Here is a 17,415-nt window from a genome sequence, read left to right as displayed (position 1 = left end):
TCGAAGTCATAGAGGTAGTCAAACATCTCCGCAGTGGCAAAGCCCCAGGGATTGATGATATCCGGCCAGAAATGCTGAAAGCTCTGGGTGTTGAGGGGCTTTCTTAGTTGACATGCCTATTCAACAATGCGTGGGAGTCTGGTATTTTGCCAATCGAGTGGCATCCCGGGTGATGGTTCCCCTGTTCATAAATGGGGACCAGAGAGTGTGTGCTAATTACCGGGTTATCACATTACTTAGCCTCCCTCGTAAGTCTACTCGAAGGTGCTGGAAAGGAGGGTTTGGCCTATTGTTGAACCCTAGATTGAAGAGGAACAATTAGTTTCCGCCCAGGGCGTGGAACTACGGACCAGCTATTGACTCTTGCAAGGATCCTGGAGGGGATGCCCATCTGCTCTACATGTGTTTTGTGGATCTGGAGAAGGCGTATGACCAGGTTCCCCTGGGAGAAACTGTGCGAGCTGCTGTGGGAGTATGGGGTGGATATTCCTCAGGGCCATCCAATCTCTGTACTCCCAAAGCGAGAGCTGTGTCCGTGTTCTTGGCAGCAAGTCAGTCTCGTTCCCAGTGGGTGTTGGTCTCCTCCAGGGCTGGCTTTGTCACCAATCCTGTTTGTGATATTCATGGACAGGATATCGAGTAGTCGTGGTGGGGAGGGGTTACAGTTTGGTGGTCTGAGGAGCTCATCACTGCTTTTTGCAGATGATGTGGTCCTGATGGCATCATTGGCCCGTGACCATCTGCACTCACTGGATCGGCTAGCAGCGGAGTGTGAAGCGGATCAGCACCGCTAAATCTGAGGCCATGATTCTCATCAGGAAACCGGTGGATTGCCTACTCCGGGTATGAAATGTTCGCGAGTGAGGGTACGATGGAGCGGGAGATTGGCGGGAGAATCAGAGCAGCGGTGGCGTTATTGCGTTCACTTTACCGCACCGTTGTGACAAAAAGAGAGCTTTGATCTACCAGTCAATCTTCGTTCTTGCCCTCACCTATGGTCATGAAAGATGGGTGATGACCGTAAGGACGAGATCACAGGTACAAGTGGCAGTGATGGGTTTTCTAAGGAGGGTGGCTGGCTGGCATCTCCCTTAGGGATAGGGTGAGAAGCTCAGCCATCCGTGAGGAACTCAGATTAGAGCTGCTGCTCCTCTGCTTAGAAAGGAGTCAGTTGAGGTGGTTTGGGCATCTGGTAAGGATGCCCACTGGGTGCCTCCCTAGGGAGGTGCTCCAGGCACGTCCAGTAGTAAAGAGACCTCAGGGAAGACCCAGGACTAGGTGGAGAGATTATATCGCAACACTGGCCTCGGAACGCCTCTTGACCCCCCCATCTGAGCTGGTCATTGTGGCCCGGGAGAGGGAAGTCTGGGGCCCTCTGCTTGATCAGGGTGAGGGCTAGGATAATCAGGGTGAGGGCTAGAATAATCAGGGTTGGGCTAGAATAATCAGGGTTAGTGCAAAAATAATTCTGGGTTAGGGCTAGAATAACGAGGGTGAGGGCCACATTGTATATACCACATTGAGACATGAAACTGTGCTGTGGGATTTGGGTTGAGGGTCTTTAGCGTAAAAAACTTATTCTGAGTGACCTTCACTGCGAGACAAGGCAGGTACATATGGGAGTACGGGATCACAGGATCTCTGTTGTGTTCAAATGTGTGTGCGTGTGTGTGTGTGTGTTAAATTAGCTACGCTTGTCTGTGTAATCTCTCTGTAGGACCCTTTCTATGTGGGTCTCTGTCTGTTGGTGTTCTCTCTCTCTCTCTCTCTCTCTCTCTCTCTCTCTCTCTCTCTCTCTCTCTCTCTCTCTCTCTCTCTCTCTCTCTCTCTCTCTCTCTCTCAGTGGTTCCGGCCTGCTGGCTGTATTGTGCTTTGGACTCCAGAACCACTGCAGTCTGTGTGGAGCTTCCTGCTCATCGGCTCGCAGGACACACCCAGAAAAAAATGCTAAATGGCTTTGGCAAAACATTTGGAGGGAATGTTGTTAATGTTTAACTGTTGTGTTGTTGGCATCCTGTTCTTATTGTTTTGACCTTGGTTTAAACACAAAGAGCCTGTACGCAGGCCTATCGGCATCAACGTTGAAGCTGTATATGACCTCAATATAAAAATGCTTTTATCCCACTCAGACCTCATTAGAGGATTAAACAGGAAGCGTTGGTTTCACTCGACAGGTACAAGGTGGAGCCGTTCCTCCGGACCGAGACAATGGCGGTGGGTCGCAGCTTTGTGGAATGTCTCCAGGGCATCACGGGACGCCATGGTGTACATGGTGGCCCACAAAGGTGTTTACTCGAAAGTGAGGGATTGGAAAGATGATGGCATCAGGGACATGGGGTTTAAGAACAGAGAGAAGAGGGATGGAGAGAGAATAAAAATACTGTGAACAGTAAACAGTAAGATGTCCTCCTCATGGGCGGATAGGCCTCAGTCCTATGGTCCATAGGAGAGAAGGTTTCAGTCCAGTCCTGAGGTCGATATGAGAGAAGGCATCATTCCTCCAGTCCTGAGGTCGACATGAGAGAAGGCCTTAGTCCTCCAGTCTGTGACCAATATGAGAGAAGGCATCAGTCCTGAGATCGGCATGAGAGAAGGCATCAGTCCTCCAGTCTGTGACCAATATGAGAGAAGGCATCAGTCCTGAGGTCGACATGAGAGAAGGCATCAGTCCTCCAGTCTGTGACCAATATGAGAGAAGGCATCAGTCCTGAGGTCGACATGAGAGAAGGCCTCTGTCCTCCAGTCCTATGGTCCATATGGGAAAAGGCCTCAGTCCTCCAGTGGTAGGATCGATATGAGAGAAGGCCTCAGACCTCCAGTGGTAGGATCGATATAAGATAAGGTATTATTTGTATTATTGGTCCTCATCATAGAACATCAAGGCCTACAATGATTGTGCTTAATTAAAAATATGTTTTCATATAATAGGCCTATACTTATTCTGCTAGCCTATATTATATTGTAGCCTATATAATTTATTTATTTTAGTACTATGAGTGGCTATATATACACAAATAGTCTACTTTACACGTTAATCCCCTTGATAACTATTAGGCTATTGATACATATTCTCCTCGCACAGCATGAGGTTGAACTAGTCTAATCTATTTGCTTTGCTCTGGTGTTAAATGGCTGCCTCGGCGGTGGAGCGAGCAACCGCCTATCCATCACCTCCCTCTTTCCCTCTCCCTCTCTCTCTCTCCCCGTACCCCCGACCCCCGTCCCAACCGTCCTGTCCCCCCCGTCCCGCTCGAGCCGGCTGCTCGTGGGGCTCCAGGTGGGCCGCTCGCACCGGCGGACCGTGGCCTCATTAAAGCAGTTTAGTAATGAGGCAACAAAATGGGTCCAGAATTATTGCAAATAAAACTACATGAAGCAGAAAATAAAAAAGGAATTAAACAGATGCCCACGTTTTCAGGATCATTGCCTTTGGCCTCCTTAAATCGCTGAATTTACGAAATGATGCGTCATTATGCGCTAATGCTAAAACCCTAAAATATTGTCATCGTCATCATCAGCTACTAATTTAAATAAAGAAATAATGATACTTATGACAACTAGTTATACGACGAAATATAGGCTATTCATAATAATAACAATAATAATAAACTGGAGGTTTACAAGCGCAGCCTTACAAACAACACTTCAATCTGAGTCACAATCATTTGTCATGCTTTATTTAAAATAATTATTTTAGAAATTCCGTATTTACATCTTTAATGATATTAATAACAGTGTAAGAAAAGTATTCACAGTTTTACCAAACATTAGCATGACAATTAATTCTAAAAAACATAATTGAAGCAAATAAAATAAAAGATGTCTTTCAAGCATTGTTGTTTTGAAGGTGGATCTCCTCTCCTCCTCCTGAAACTTCTCGCCTCATCCTGAAGCCTCTCCTCATCCTGAAGCTCCTCTCCTCCTCCTGAAGCTTCTCTTCTCATCTTGAAGCTTATTTTCACCGCCTGAAGACTGTCCTCATCCTGAAGCTTCTCTCCTTCTCTGGAAGCTGCTCTCCACCCTTGAAGCTTCTGTCTTCATCTCTCCTCCTCCTTGAGCCTCTCTCCTCCTGAAGCCTCCTCCTCCTGAAGCTTCTCCCCTCCTCCTGAAGCTTCTCTCCTCCTCCGGACTACATCACATCCGGATGACTTCATTTACATTATGTATACGTTGGCAGATATATTTTTTACGGGTAAATGTGGACAGTCTGTCGCGATGCATCACATAATTAATGAATCAGTGCCGCGGATATGCCAGATATGCTGCAGTGTTTATTTAAGATACCTTTTTTTATTTTATGAAATGAATGTGTAATCCAACAGTGATTAAGAAATAAAATAAAAATAAATCAGACAATGATTTAAGAAGAAAACACGATGATTTGAGATTTTAGGCTATATAAATTAAAACTACTGTAAACAAAAGTTGGAATGGTTGAATGATAATAATGATACAACTTGCGCATCGCAGCATGTCCCTCATGGAGCAGTAATGCCAAACGGTTGGTACAGAATGGAGATATTTGGCGGAACAGCATTATGGCAATATGCACTTCTCAGGGATCAGGACATATCTCCATGTCTCCCTGGATGAAGCCCAGTGTTTCAGCTGTAAACGTGGATCACAGTCACCCTGGGAAATGTTATCGGCAATGACAAATATATAACATATAGTCAGTCATGAGGGGCTGTGGTGGTCGAAAACCAAACGGTATGCGTTGCTGGTGCGCTGACAAAAAGTCTTGAATATTCAAATGCAGTGTTTTTTACTGCACTCCTGCCTCGGTCCACATCAGAGCTGAAACCTCACTTCTTATCCCTGCTGCGATAAAGGGTCCTACGTTCAACACTAAAGGTGGTCGTAAGCAGCAGTCGACGGCGCGGTCGGGCGGGACGCTGAGCTGTAGTAATAAGGTGTGCCTGTAGAGGGAAACAAAGGCATCGCAAATCAACCTTAATTTATATATGAATATATTTCTGTAAAATGGAGCCAGTGGTAGTCGTCAATCGTTAACTCACTAAGACTATAGGAGGCCCGTCGTCTTTTTTAATTACCATAACTGTTTGAAGCTATAGCTAAATGTACAAAGACAGATGGAGACGTGCGACCAGTCTGCCTACAAGCTGTATTAATGTCTAGTTATATTACTGATGGGTGCGCTATACGAATAAGTAGCCTGGTTAGTTATTAGACTAAAGTTTGCTCCAGGGGACAGAATAACACATAAGACATTAGAGTATTGCGGTAGATCCTGAAAACACCTCCCATTTATTAGAAGTCCATTAAGGACCACTGAAGCATTTTGTGTTGATACATCAACAATTTAATTGGTGTGTAAATATTTTGATCTTAAACTTTATTTTATTTACTATTTAGAGTGTATTTGTTTTTGACCATGAATGGCGACAGTAATAGTGTATCTCATCAGAGACCAAACCACCAATCCATTTATCCTTGAACTGTTAGTGTAACTGTCATCATGCCAGTGAAGGGACCAGTAGGCTCCTACTGGTGTGGTCCTACTCACCCAGTATGCTGGAGTTAGTGAACCTCCAGGCTTCACTGTAGGAGGCATAGGGGGAGTGGCTGTAGGTCTGAGTAGTGTAGTCTGCCCCTGGAACCACAACAGAACCGCTTCTATCAGAACCAAGCACACAGGGATAGAACCCATACCAGAACCACTTCTATCAGAATCACACAGGGCTAGAACCCATACCAGAACCACTTCTATCAGAATCACACAGGGCTAGAACAAATACCAGAACCACCTATATCAGAAACACACAGGGCCATACCAGAACCACTTATATCAGAAACACACAGGGCCATACCAGAGCCACTTCTATCAGAAACAAACAGGGCCAAAACCCACAACAGAACCACTTATATCAGAACCCAGCACACAGGGGAAGAAACAATACCAGAACCACTTCTATCAGAAACACACAGGGCTAGAACCCATACCAGAACAACTTATATCAGAACCCAGCACGAAGGACTAGAACCCCTACCAGATCCACACAAACCCAGGGGCTAGAACTCATACCAGAAACACTTCTATCAAAAACCCAGGGGCGAGAACCCATATCAGAACTACCTTTATCAGAAACACACAGAGTTAGAACCCATACCATGACCACCTTCATCAGAAACACACAGGGCTTGAACCCACAACAGAGCCACTTCTATCGGAAACACAGAGGGCTAGACCCCATACACCCAACAATGACACTGGATGTTCTGTCTGTGGTGTGTTTATTCCTGTGTAGCCCAGGAACAGTCTCGGGGCATCATTCCAGACGATTAGTGAGCTCTGTAAACCATTCATTTATGTGTGCACTCCCTTACAGCCAGCACTAGCCATGCATACAGGCTATACTCCAACACACAGCACTGTGTCTAGAGTATGCTAAGCTAACCGCTGGCGGCCCCACAGACCCCTTCTGTTACCTAACCTTACTCTGCTCCCACTATTTCCAGCTCTGCTCTTTCACTCTCTCCTGATTTTGTGATTCCTTTCTTTAGTTCTTCTTTACCTTCATCCTTTTTTAGTATTTTTTCTCTATTTTCATTCATTCATTCTTTCTTTCCAGAGTTCATTCGTTCTTTCGTTCCTGATCAGACCTCTTCTTCTCATTCTTATTTTTTTTAACAATCCACTATCTAATGGGTAATTATCTTGACTTGATGAACCCCCTCGCCCTCAGCCCCCCCCCTTCCTGTGAGTAATTGTGTATGAGCGCTTCCTCGCACAGAGCCGACCAGGAGAAAAAAATCAAACCCCCTCATTTCGCGCTTCGAAGGGCAGGCTTCAAATAAAACAGACCCCATCACAAACACACACACACACACACACACACACACACACACACACACACACACACACACACACACACACACACACACACACACACACACACACACGAACATGCACCATTACCTACCCACAGCACAAATACACCCCTATACACACATCAGACACACACACCTCTGCACTAACACACGGCCACACACCACACACATGCACACACACAAATTATACTGACACACACATACACTCAGACAAAAATACCCCTATACTCTCACACACACACACACACACACACACACACACACACACACACACACACACACACACACACACACACACACACACACACACACACGCACACACACCAACTCCTATACTCACTCACCCACACACACACACACACACACATACACACCCCTATACTCGCACACACACACAAAATCACACGCACACAAACACACACACACACTCCCGGTACTCACACCACACAAACCCCTGTACACACACCACACACACAAACACACCAGAACACTCACAAAAACACACACTCACTACAAAACACTACTTTGAGAGAATTTGGTCGTAGTAAACAGTCCTCGCTCAGGTTGACACAAGACGGCAAGCTCCAACCGATCCCCCAGGCCGGCTGCCAGCCCCTGCCCCCACCCCCACCCCACTCATGAGCGCCCTGCTCCTCCATCCTTTACATGGGGCCCACCTCTCGGTTCCCATGACAACATGCGGCCTGCATGGGGGGTGTGGGCAGTAGGGTGGAACCCCCAGCCTGTTCCGCGTACCCCCCCTGGGCTAGTACACACACACACACATACAAACCTCTGCCCACACACACACACACACACACACACACACACACACACACACACACACACACACACACACACACACACACACACACACACACACACAATACCCTACACACACAAACATACACACAAACCCCTATACTCACACACACTCATGCTGTATGAAACACATGCACACTTCAGTGGCTTCAGCAGACTACTCATTACCTCAGTAGGTCTGCCTGTTAATCTATAAACCTCCTTCCCAACCGCTCTCCTTACTCCTCCATTTTGATTTTCATCTGTCTATGTTCTCTGTCCTCTGTCTTATGCTTTGAACAATCCCCACATTGTGTAGCTTTAAATTAAAGGCCAGGGTTATGCAAAAATATACTTGACATCATCATATATATGTACGCACATATATGTGCATGTGTAGACGCATATATGGGGCGTTGTGCGTCAAATCCTACCTGATACCATGCCACTGATTGCCGACGAAGTGTAGCTCGTCTGGCCCGAGGACGGGATGTGAGGAGGATACCCCGGCAAAGTGGAGTTAGTCATGTCACGACCTGGAAAAACCACACACACACACACACACACACACACACACACACACACATACACACACACACACACACACACACACACACACACACACACACACACACACACACACACACACACCGGACACAAACACACACACACACACACATACACACACACACAAACACAGGCGCATGCACACGCTCATCCCCCCCCCCCCACACACACACACACACACACACACACACACACACAAACATATACACACACACACATACACAGTCGCACACACGCTCACACACACACACACAGGCACACAAACACACATGTACAGACAAGCAAAAGCACATTTAATGTGTGGTAGTGAATGATGGGCAAAGATTTCCACCATGATGCAGAGATGTTCTAGGGTGTCAGGGAATGAGCGAGATGGGATGCCCTGGTTACCTGAGATGAGAGACTGGCTGCCGAATTGGCCATACATTGGTGCGTGATTGGAGAATGAGTTGAAGGTATGGTGGTGGAAATGGTTAGAGCTGCTGCAGCTGACAGAGACCGGGCTCTGCAGCGCCTGCAGCTCCATGAAGGCCCGGTTGGAAGCTGCCATATTGGGGGAGGAGCTTGTGCTGGTCACTTCCGGGGACATTTCCTGTTTCAGACATAGCGCTATTGGCTGAAAGGGCTCTGAGGTCATACAGCCAGGAGACAAGGTGTGTTGGGTGGGGGGGGGGGGGAATGAAAATAAATTATTAAAAATAAATGTATTTATCAAAAATAAATGAAAATGGAAGGATCACAAATTAAAATAAATAAAACAATGATTGGAAAGATATAGGAACAGCAAGCTAGAACTTGACTGCTTTGCATCTGTTTGGATAAGTGAAATAATGTGCACAAATAACTAACACAAACATGTACACACACATACACACACGCACACACACACTTACAAATACACACATACACACACACACACACACACACACACACACACACACACAAACACTTTCCTCTCATCATTCATCCCCAATACTCAACGAGAGCCTTACCAGCAACCATGGCATAGCCCTGGTGTGTGGTCAGATTTCGGCCGATGGTTGCACTGGATGTAGAGAGGCCCGTCTTGGCCTCCTCCAGGCTGCCGTTGAGCAGCGCCAGCGGGTACAACGTCTGGACGGGTAAATGGATAATTTAAACACTTGTTCTTACGTGGAGGAAGCATCATCAGGTGTTTGTGCGGCATGGTTCCACACAATGGAAGGACATTAGATGATGTTGATGGTAGTTTCTCTCTGTAACCATACTATAGCTACATGACCACCTCATTTAGCCCATTCATCACATCTTAACCAAGTTAAAGTGTACTTTAACTTAACGCAATAACTGTTTTTATTCACACTTCCACTCTGCAGTCTTTCTAGCACAGGTAGTTAATTTCCTTTTATTAGCAACACTAGCCAATCAAAACAATAGCTAACCTGCTCCGCCTTGCCGCTGGCCGTGGACCCAAAGGAGTCTGGGTGGTAGCTATGCCGATCAAAACTGCAGTCAATGTGCTGGTGGGCGGAGGAAAAGTGGTCCCCCCCTCATCTGCTTTCTGGGGACCCCTCCACTGCCCTGAGAATCCACGCTGTGACGACAACTCTCCTGGTCGCCTGGGAGACGGGATGGTGATGGATAGTTGGGATGCGAGCAGAGGGATGGGGTGCAGGGATAAGAGGGGGATGGATAGTGAGGATGGGAGAGGGATAGGGTGCCGGGTCAAGAGGGGGATAGATAGTGGGATGGAGAGAGGGATAGGGTGCAGGGATAAGAAGGTGGGAGAAGGGGAGAGCTAGGTTAGAAAATGCTTTGTTTTTTCTTCATTGGTTAGTTGTTATATTATATTCAGGGTACAAAAGGACCATAGTTTGATAGGAATTATGTGCACTTTTGAGATATGGTGAGTGCAGACAGGATCATATAGCCTTCCATACTAAACCAAACAGTAAATCACAGTGTCAGGTCAATGGAACCATGACTTCAGCCTATTGCTCTTGGAAGACTTGAATGGCTCATCTTTGGGGCAGGTTGTGGGATGCAACAGTAATGGTGTTTTAGGGGCTGATTCGTCTGTATCTTACTGTCATCATGGCTTCTCTTCCCTTCACCGCTTGGTGGGGGGATTCCAAGCAGGCCACTGATGGAGTATGTAGAGCCCAGAGAATCTGACTGGGGCGACTCTGGTGGGGTGACAGCCGAACTGGGAACTAATGAAGAATGAGGCAGGCATCCAAACGTTAATGGTATTAATGTATTTGTAGTAGTAGTAGTAGAAGAAAGAACAATCTATATTATTCTCATTGCACGTGTTCTACTCAACATAATCAGTTCTCTGCATTTGAGCTCTCACTAGGAGCAACGCTAGGATTAGATGGTTTATCTCAGGGCCAGGGGACCAACTCCGTCTAGTGCTGGGGCCTTGGTCAGGTGCATAAGCCAACATCAGATGCAGGATGTTAACTTAACATGTCTTTATAGTGTGGGAGAAATCCAGAGAACCGGGGAAACCAACACCTCCTTATGGGGAGAACAAACACACTCCAAACTAGTAGTAGTAGTAGTATAGTAGGAGTACTATTAGTAGTATTAGCATATTAGTAGAATAATAGAGGTTGTAGTAGTATTAGTAGTAGCAACAGTACTAGGTGGTAGGATTATAGTAGTAGTAGTAGTAGTATATTAGTAGAATAAAATAGGTTGTAGTAGTGTTAGTAGTAGCAGCAGCAGCAGTAGTATCAGTATCAGTAGTAGCAGTAGTAGTAATAGTAGTAGCAATAGTAGTAGTATCAGTAGAATCAGTATCAGTAGTAGAAGTAGTAGCAGTAGTAGTAATAGTAGTAGTAGTAGTAGTAGTAGTAGTAGTAGAAGTAGTAGTAGTAGAAGCAGTTGTAGTAGCTGTAGTATCAGTATCAGTAGTAGTAATAGTAGTAGTAGTAGTAGTAGCAGTAGTAGTAATAGTATTAGTAGTAGTAGAAGTAGTAGTAGTAGCTGTAGTATCAGTAGCAGTAGTAGCAGTAGTAGTAGTAGCATTATAGTTGTTGCATTAGTAGGAGTATAAGTAGTTGTAGTCGTAGTAGTGGTATAGTAGTAGAAGTAGCAGTAAAAATAATATATTCAATGGTAGCAGTAGTAGCAGTAGCAGTAGTAGTAGTAGAAGTAGTTTAATAGTAGTATACCGATATAACTAAATTAATTTGGAGCATTAAGCTGGTCTTAACATTATGTTATTAATGTAATCAAATGATATTACTAAGCAGTGTGTGTGTGTGAGTGAGAATGCATAAAGTACTTGAGACTTACTTAGCGTGCGTCCGGGACTCAGGCATTTCCCATCCAACGGTAGATTGAAGGGCTGCTGGACTTTTGTTCGGATTATTCTAGAACCAACAGACATGGTTGTTTTCAAAGTATACTTGAGGAAGGTCAAGTATTGGATCTCGTGACAAAGACTGGTTCCCGTGTCTGGGAGGAGGGGGGACTGAGCCTGGTTAGATACTGGAGGTTTGTCCTCTTCCTAAGGCTATATATATATATACATATATTATGTACACATGTGCTTTAGCGCTGTATGCCGCTGACACGTTGTTAGTCCCTTTCTATATGGCTCCTATAGAGTCTACCATATAGGTATAACATGCAAATAGACACTAATGGGTGCATCTTTCTGTCTATCCATACAACAATCAATTACTTTTAGGAATGCTGAATACACACAACAATGTGTGTATACATCCATCTATCTGTCAAACTCACAGAAACAGAAATGCACCATGACAAAACACAATGTGTTCATCTCAATCACACTTTACTTCTGAAAGATAAAAAGGTTAAAATGCTAACTTAAAGGTTTTCTAGTTTACTGGTGCATGATTGGTCTAAAAACATCTGAAGCGAAAGAAAATAATTGCCCCGTCCGGCATCAGATTTTAGATTATAATCAGATTTGTGAGACAACACATGCTGTTAATAAGTGGCTTTGGATAAAGCCTGTGTATAACTTAACAGTTAAGGTGAAGACGTGTGGAGATGTGGTGGTGGGGGGGCCTCTTGAACCAGTTCCTCTCACCTGTTGATGGAGCTGACACTGGGCACCGTGTCCCCGTCGCAGACCCCCTCGGTCAGCAGCCGGTCGCGGATCTCCCAGGCGAACATAGTGGGATTCTGCCGCTTGTAGTCGGCGATCTTCTCCACCACCTTGGGCGTTGCCACCTTGGGCTTAGAGCCACCGATCACCCCTGGTTTGATACTACCTGTCTCATAGTACCTGTGGCGTTGGAGAGAGAGAGAGAGAGAGGGGGGGGGGGGGGGGAGCGGGGGGAAGGGAGAGAGGGAGGGGCGGGGATAGAGAGGAGAGAGAGGTGGGTGGGAGAGAGAGAGAAAGAGGGAGAGGTTAAATTCTCGTAACAACAAAAAAAAGAGCCAAAATAAGAGTAAGGATATCCTTTATCTCGTCCTTTATGTTGTCGTGCAGACAACAAACACAACAAACACATTCCTTCATAAACCAGTAAACCAGAAGTCCAAGAGTCCAGCAGGGCTTTCATTATTAACACCAACAACCGTGAAATGATGAATAAACACGTTCTCACCTGCCAAGGATCTTGCTGACACAGCCGTGGCTGACTCTGAGCTGGCGTGAGATGTCGCAGGGTCGGACCCCCTGGTGGGCCATGTCCACGATGCGCTGCCGGATCACCTCCGGGAGCGGCCGGCCGTTCACAAACATCCCGCCTAGTTGGTTAAGACCCCCATGACCTGGGGGAGGGGAGGAGGAACTCACATCACTATGGGGGACCCACCTGGGGAGGGGGAGGATCCTCGCTAGCTTGTTAGCTCGTTGGATGCCGGCTACAGGTGTGTTTGTGCAGGCACACACCTGTGCGCATGCACACTCACTCGGACATGTGTGAGTTAATCTTGTGGACGTGTTCATGGAGAAGGGTGAGGGTGAGGGTGAGGGTGAGGGTGAGGGTTTGGGTGAGGGTGAGGGTGAGGGTTAAAGTTCGCCCTAATCCTGGGAATGCAGGAGAGAATATGCAATATGGAGATACTTATGCCCAGGTAACATCTTGCGTCAATAAGAAACTAAACTTTTAAAAAGAGAAATCGTCTATGTTATTGCTATGTTGAATAATAGAGACTAACCACCACCCTTTAAGATTAAAGTATAAATACTTTAATCTAACCTTTCACTTCAGTCAATCTACTCTGACAGACCTACCTTTATCATCGGGATGAGGTTCAAACGATATTCTGTGGATTCGTTAATCCAGTGGACACAAATTTGCAGCAGGTATTAGGTATTATTATTACACCCTTCCACATCTACTATGAGATTAATTCCATAAAATATCTTGTTTATGTACGTGATTGGATTTGGGTTACTGAAATCTGAATCCGACCGAATGAGAGTAAAAACCCTTTGGCCTGAGAGAGGAGAAGGATTTTTATGCTGTAGAGGTAACTCCATTGGCACAGAGGCCCCCCTAGAGAGGACAAGTGACAACCTCACTGAGATGCAAATTGGAGTGAAGTAAAAATCGAGTACAGCGGTATTCTAGGTAAGTAGTGGGGAAAAATTAACCTGGCTAGTACGGCACTGAGAGATAGAATATCGTGATGGTTATATTACGGTACCACAATACAATAACACATACAACTGCAGATTCATTAAATTATAATTTGGTCTTTTAGGTTTGATATCAAACACAAAACAATATTATTTTTTTGTAAACTTATTGTATACGTATTTTCGAGGAAAGTATGCATAGGCTATATGTTATCACCTTGACTCGTATTGTGATAGTGCAATCTTGCAATCTTTGTTTATGAAGGCTATATATCTACAGATATCATGACATATTATGAGTTAGTAAAAACAGAACTCTTTTGTCCGGCCACATTCAAACACGGGGAGAGTCATCAGCAGCCGCATGGACCTGCACCAGTGACTCTGAAGAAAACTAGTCCTTTTAATTTAACCCACTGAGGCGCTCTCTCTCCTCTCTTGGCCCTTTCCCAGCTTTCATTTCCACATCAAACGAGGCTGGGCAGGGGAGTGCCATTAACGGTGCTAGCCGAGTGTGTAAAAAAATCTCCCCGCCAAGCTTCATCAACCTGCAGGATATTAAAACGGAGTAACCCGAAGAGGAGAAACACGCGCGCCCATTTATCCACCACCAAGGTGTTTGTAACACAGAAAATACTAACTAAGAATACTGATGGATATATATAGCCTATATAAACAGATAGATGAATAGATCGATAGATATATAGATACATACATAGATAGAGGGATATAATACGAGAGAAAGAAAGAAAGAGAAAACATTGAAGTGAATAATTACCTAAATGTAGAATGAGAGTTGCTAAATAAAGCCTATCTGATTATTGTGTAAGTGAGGAAGTCATGCCTGCTAAGGGATTATACATCTTCAAATAAGAACAAGTTATTAATTACTGATAGCCTGATGGATTGTATTTGTTAATTAAACGGTTGGCAAATGTTTTTTGTTTGAATTATAATGTAGCTTGTTCTCTAACATTTGGGAGGAGTAGGAAAACGTGATTTAAATAAGTTGTGTTAATTTTGATTGAACTAGATGTAAAATAGCTTTATTATATTTGAGTTAGGACTAAGCAGAGCCGCTGAACCTATTTTTTTCCCTCCTTATGAAGCGCCCAGCCGGAGGCCTGAGGCCTGTAGGCCTGTAGGTCTGTAGGCCCGTATGCCTGCATCATGCCGCACATTATATCAGATATGCCACCCGCTGATGGATGTTTTATTGGTTTGGGTTGTATGTTAAACTTTTAAGGGACAGAGGGAGGGTCGTGTTCTGGTTTATTTACCTCTTCCTGGGTCGGAGGACATTTCCCAGAGGTTTTGTTCCGATGGTCCACGCGGTCCAAGTTAAAGTGTTTTACTCCGAGTTGTCAGCATGTGTGTGTCCCTGTGTGCACTGTGCACCCCTCGTTAAATGCTGCAAGAGTACAGTATCATTGCATTGTTAATATAACAGACCTTACTGAAATATATTGTTGATGTTGTTTACTCCATTTGTGTGTGAATTTCTTATTTTAGCCACGATCAGGCCGCCCTTGTTGAATTTGTTTCTGCTGCATGCTATGCAGACTCGTGTTGGTATCTGACACATCTGCGATACACTCAAAGTCACAATGTCCTTTACTTTCGCAATATAAAATAAAATATATCATTTTCTATTTGTGTCTTTTGTTGTACTTTGGGGAACAGATGCAATTGTCCCCTGAAGGCCTCGAAGATAAATTAAGACGTCAAAGAAAAACCCGAGGAGAATGTGAAATCTCTTTGCCATATCAAATTCTTAACCATAATCGTCCGTGATTATTTGAATTAACTTGTGTGAATTGTAGAATGATAGCTACACGGTCCCTTATAGCCTACTAAGGCTAATTACAATAAGACTATAAAAATAGCCAACCTATTTCGCAAATAAATTAAATAAACCCGCATTTAATACATTTGAGATGAATAATGAAATGCAATATAAGTTACGCATGAATAAAGTAACTCACTGAGATAGACGGAACTCGTAAAACTGTTTAATGACAACGTTTACGAATAGTAGGCCTATGCATATGCTGTGAGAAGTACCTAATTGATATTTCCATGTAAGATTCAACGTCAGTCCATAGTTATTAAAACCCTATACACTTGAAAATGTACACTGATTAAATAGTAAAATAACCTTATTGTGAAACTTTTGTTATTTTGACCAATATAGGCTAGCAAACTGCTCTGTTAAATAGGCGTTCAAAAACATCACTAACAAATTAGGCAGTATTGAAGTTATACAATGTTTTTTATAGCCAAAAAAGTGACGTTAACAAGCTTATTGGATGAAGTTTTTTTTAAAACAGCCGGCATCGTGAACTCACAGTATTATAATTCAAATCGTATAGGCCGATGTTGAAATCGTCGAATAAGAGCCGAGGTTCCCCATGTTTCCAAAAGAGATTTGCTTGAATGTAAAAAAATAATAATGTTGTGGGATGTTTATATTTTGAGTTGGGATGCAAAACTTTTGAATGGACGAACCTCATTCAACTATAGCGTCTGCGCTACAAATTACGTAGCCTACGACTATAATTAAAATACCTAAACCCTTTAATCTGTAGCCCATTTTGAATAATTGTACTTGCACCAACACACACAAACACAATAAGACACACCAACTCAACTAATTTATTTTGGATGAATTGTCTTTTTGGAAAAATGAAACCGAATGTCCTACTGGCCTATAATTACAAGGATTCATGAACACAATTAGTTCATTAAAATATGACCATAGTACTTTCCGCTTTTCGAAGCATTTCCTATTAAAATGTGAATACACGCTATGAACTCTATGAACGGATCTGATTGACATTACGTATACTTTTCATTAAAGTTGAAGTTATTTAAGAAATAGCCTATACTAAACCAATGGTCAGCTGAATGCGAACTGTGGACAGATGCTGTTGCCCTTGGAGCTCAGACCTCAGATGAACACCAACGCGTCGTCAGATATGGTTATGGTTATGGTCACATCATCAGCCTCTCATTACACACGAATAACATCTGCCAGCCGTTTGGCTGCAGCCCATCGGACAGCATCATTATCACAAACGACAATCATGTCAATCAAATAGCCTACCTTTTTATTCAATGAAAAAATGCCGTGAAAAAAGATTTCTTAAATCCCAATGAAGTGATCGGTAGTCTGAGCTCCGTCTGTCCTGGTCTGAGAGACAACACGGTGCAGGAGAATAGATCCGCTGCCAATAAGAGCACGAGCATGCTTTTATCAGTGCAATGCTCCGTCTGGCGCGAAGAGGAGCCCCTCCGGGCATCCATTGGCTGAGGACTTGGAGGCGTACGCGACGTGGGCGTGGCCGCCCTGAAAAGAAGGCGTTGCCCATCACTGCAGAAACCACATGGATGAGCGATCTCTTGTTTTGGTGCCCACAGACTGGGCGAAACGCAACGTTTACGGAAACACTTGTCAGGAAGATGGCTTGTTTTCATTCACCTCAAGCGACAGCTCCACTCTGATTAGATGGCGGAGGAGATCTTTGATTAGATGGTGGAGGAGACTAGCTCCGCTTCCGGTGGCTGAAGACGCGCCGTGGTCACGCACATTCAGAGCGTGATGATTTGAGATCAGTCTAATATCAGGTTATCCGGTTTAT

The 17,415-nt window shown here is 44.4% G+C and overlaps 1 protein-coding gene across 1 annotated transcript; it reads right to left on the bottom strand.

The window, feature by feature from the left end:
* Window positions 1–3,655: 3,655 nt before the first annotated feature.
* On the bottom strand, window positions 3,656–17,039 carry pax8 (paired box 8). The gene is given in 13 exon segments (XM_030353435.1): window positions 3,656–4,919; window positions 5,528–5,614; window positions 8,088–8,189; window positions 8,611–8,847; window positions 9,213–9,333; window positions 9,642–9,746; window positions 9,748–9,818; window positions 10,287–10,412; window positions 11,506–11,582; window positions 12,272–12,469; window positions 12,795–12,960; window positions 15,055–15,185; window positions 16,881–17,039. Coding segments are annotated over 12 exon segments (1,383 nt in total). The 5' UTR covers window positions 15,077–15,185; window positions 16,881–17,039; the 3' UTR covers window positions 3,656–4,848.
* Window positions 17,040–17,415: the final 376 nt, after the last annotated feature.

This window comes from Gadus morhua, chromosome 4, assembly GCF_902167405.1.
Source record: "Gadus morhua chromosome 4, gadMor3.0, whole genome shotgun sequence".
Taxonomy (NCBI): Eukaryota; Metazoa; Chordata; class Actinopteri; order Gadiformes; family Gadidae; genus Gadus; species Gadus morhua.
The sequence above is the reverse complement of the archived record's forward strand: the minus strand, read 5'-3'. Positions and strand labels throughout refer to the sequence as shown.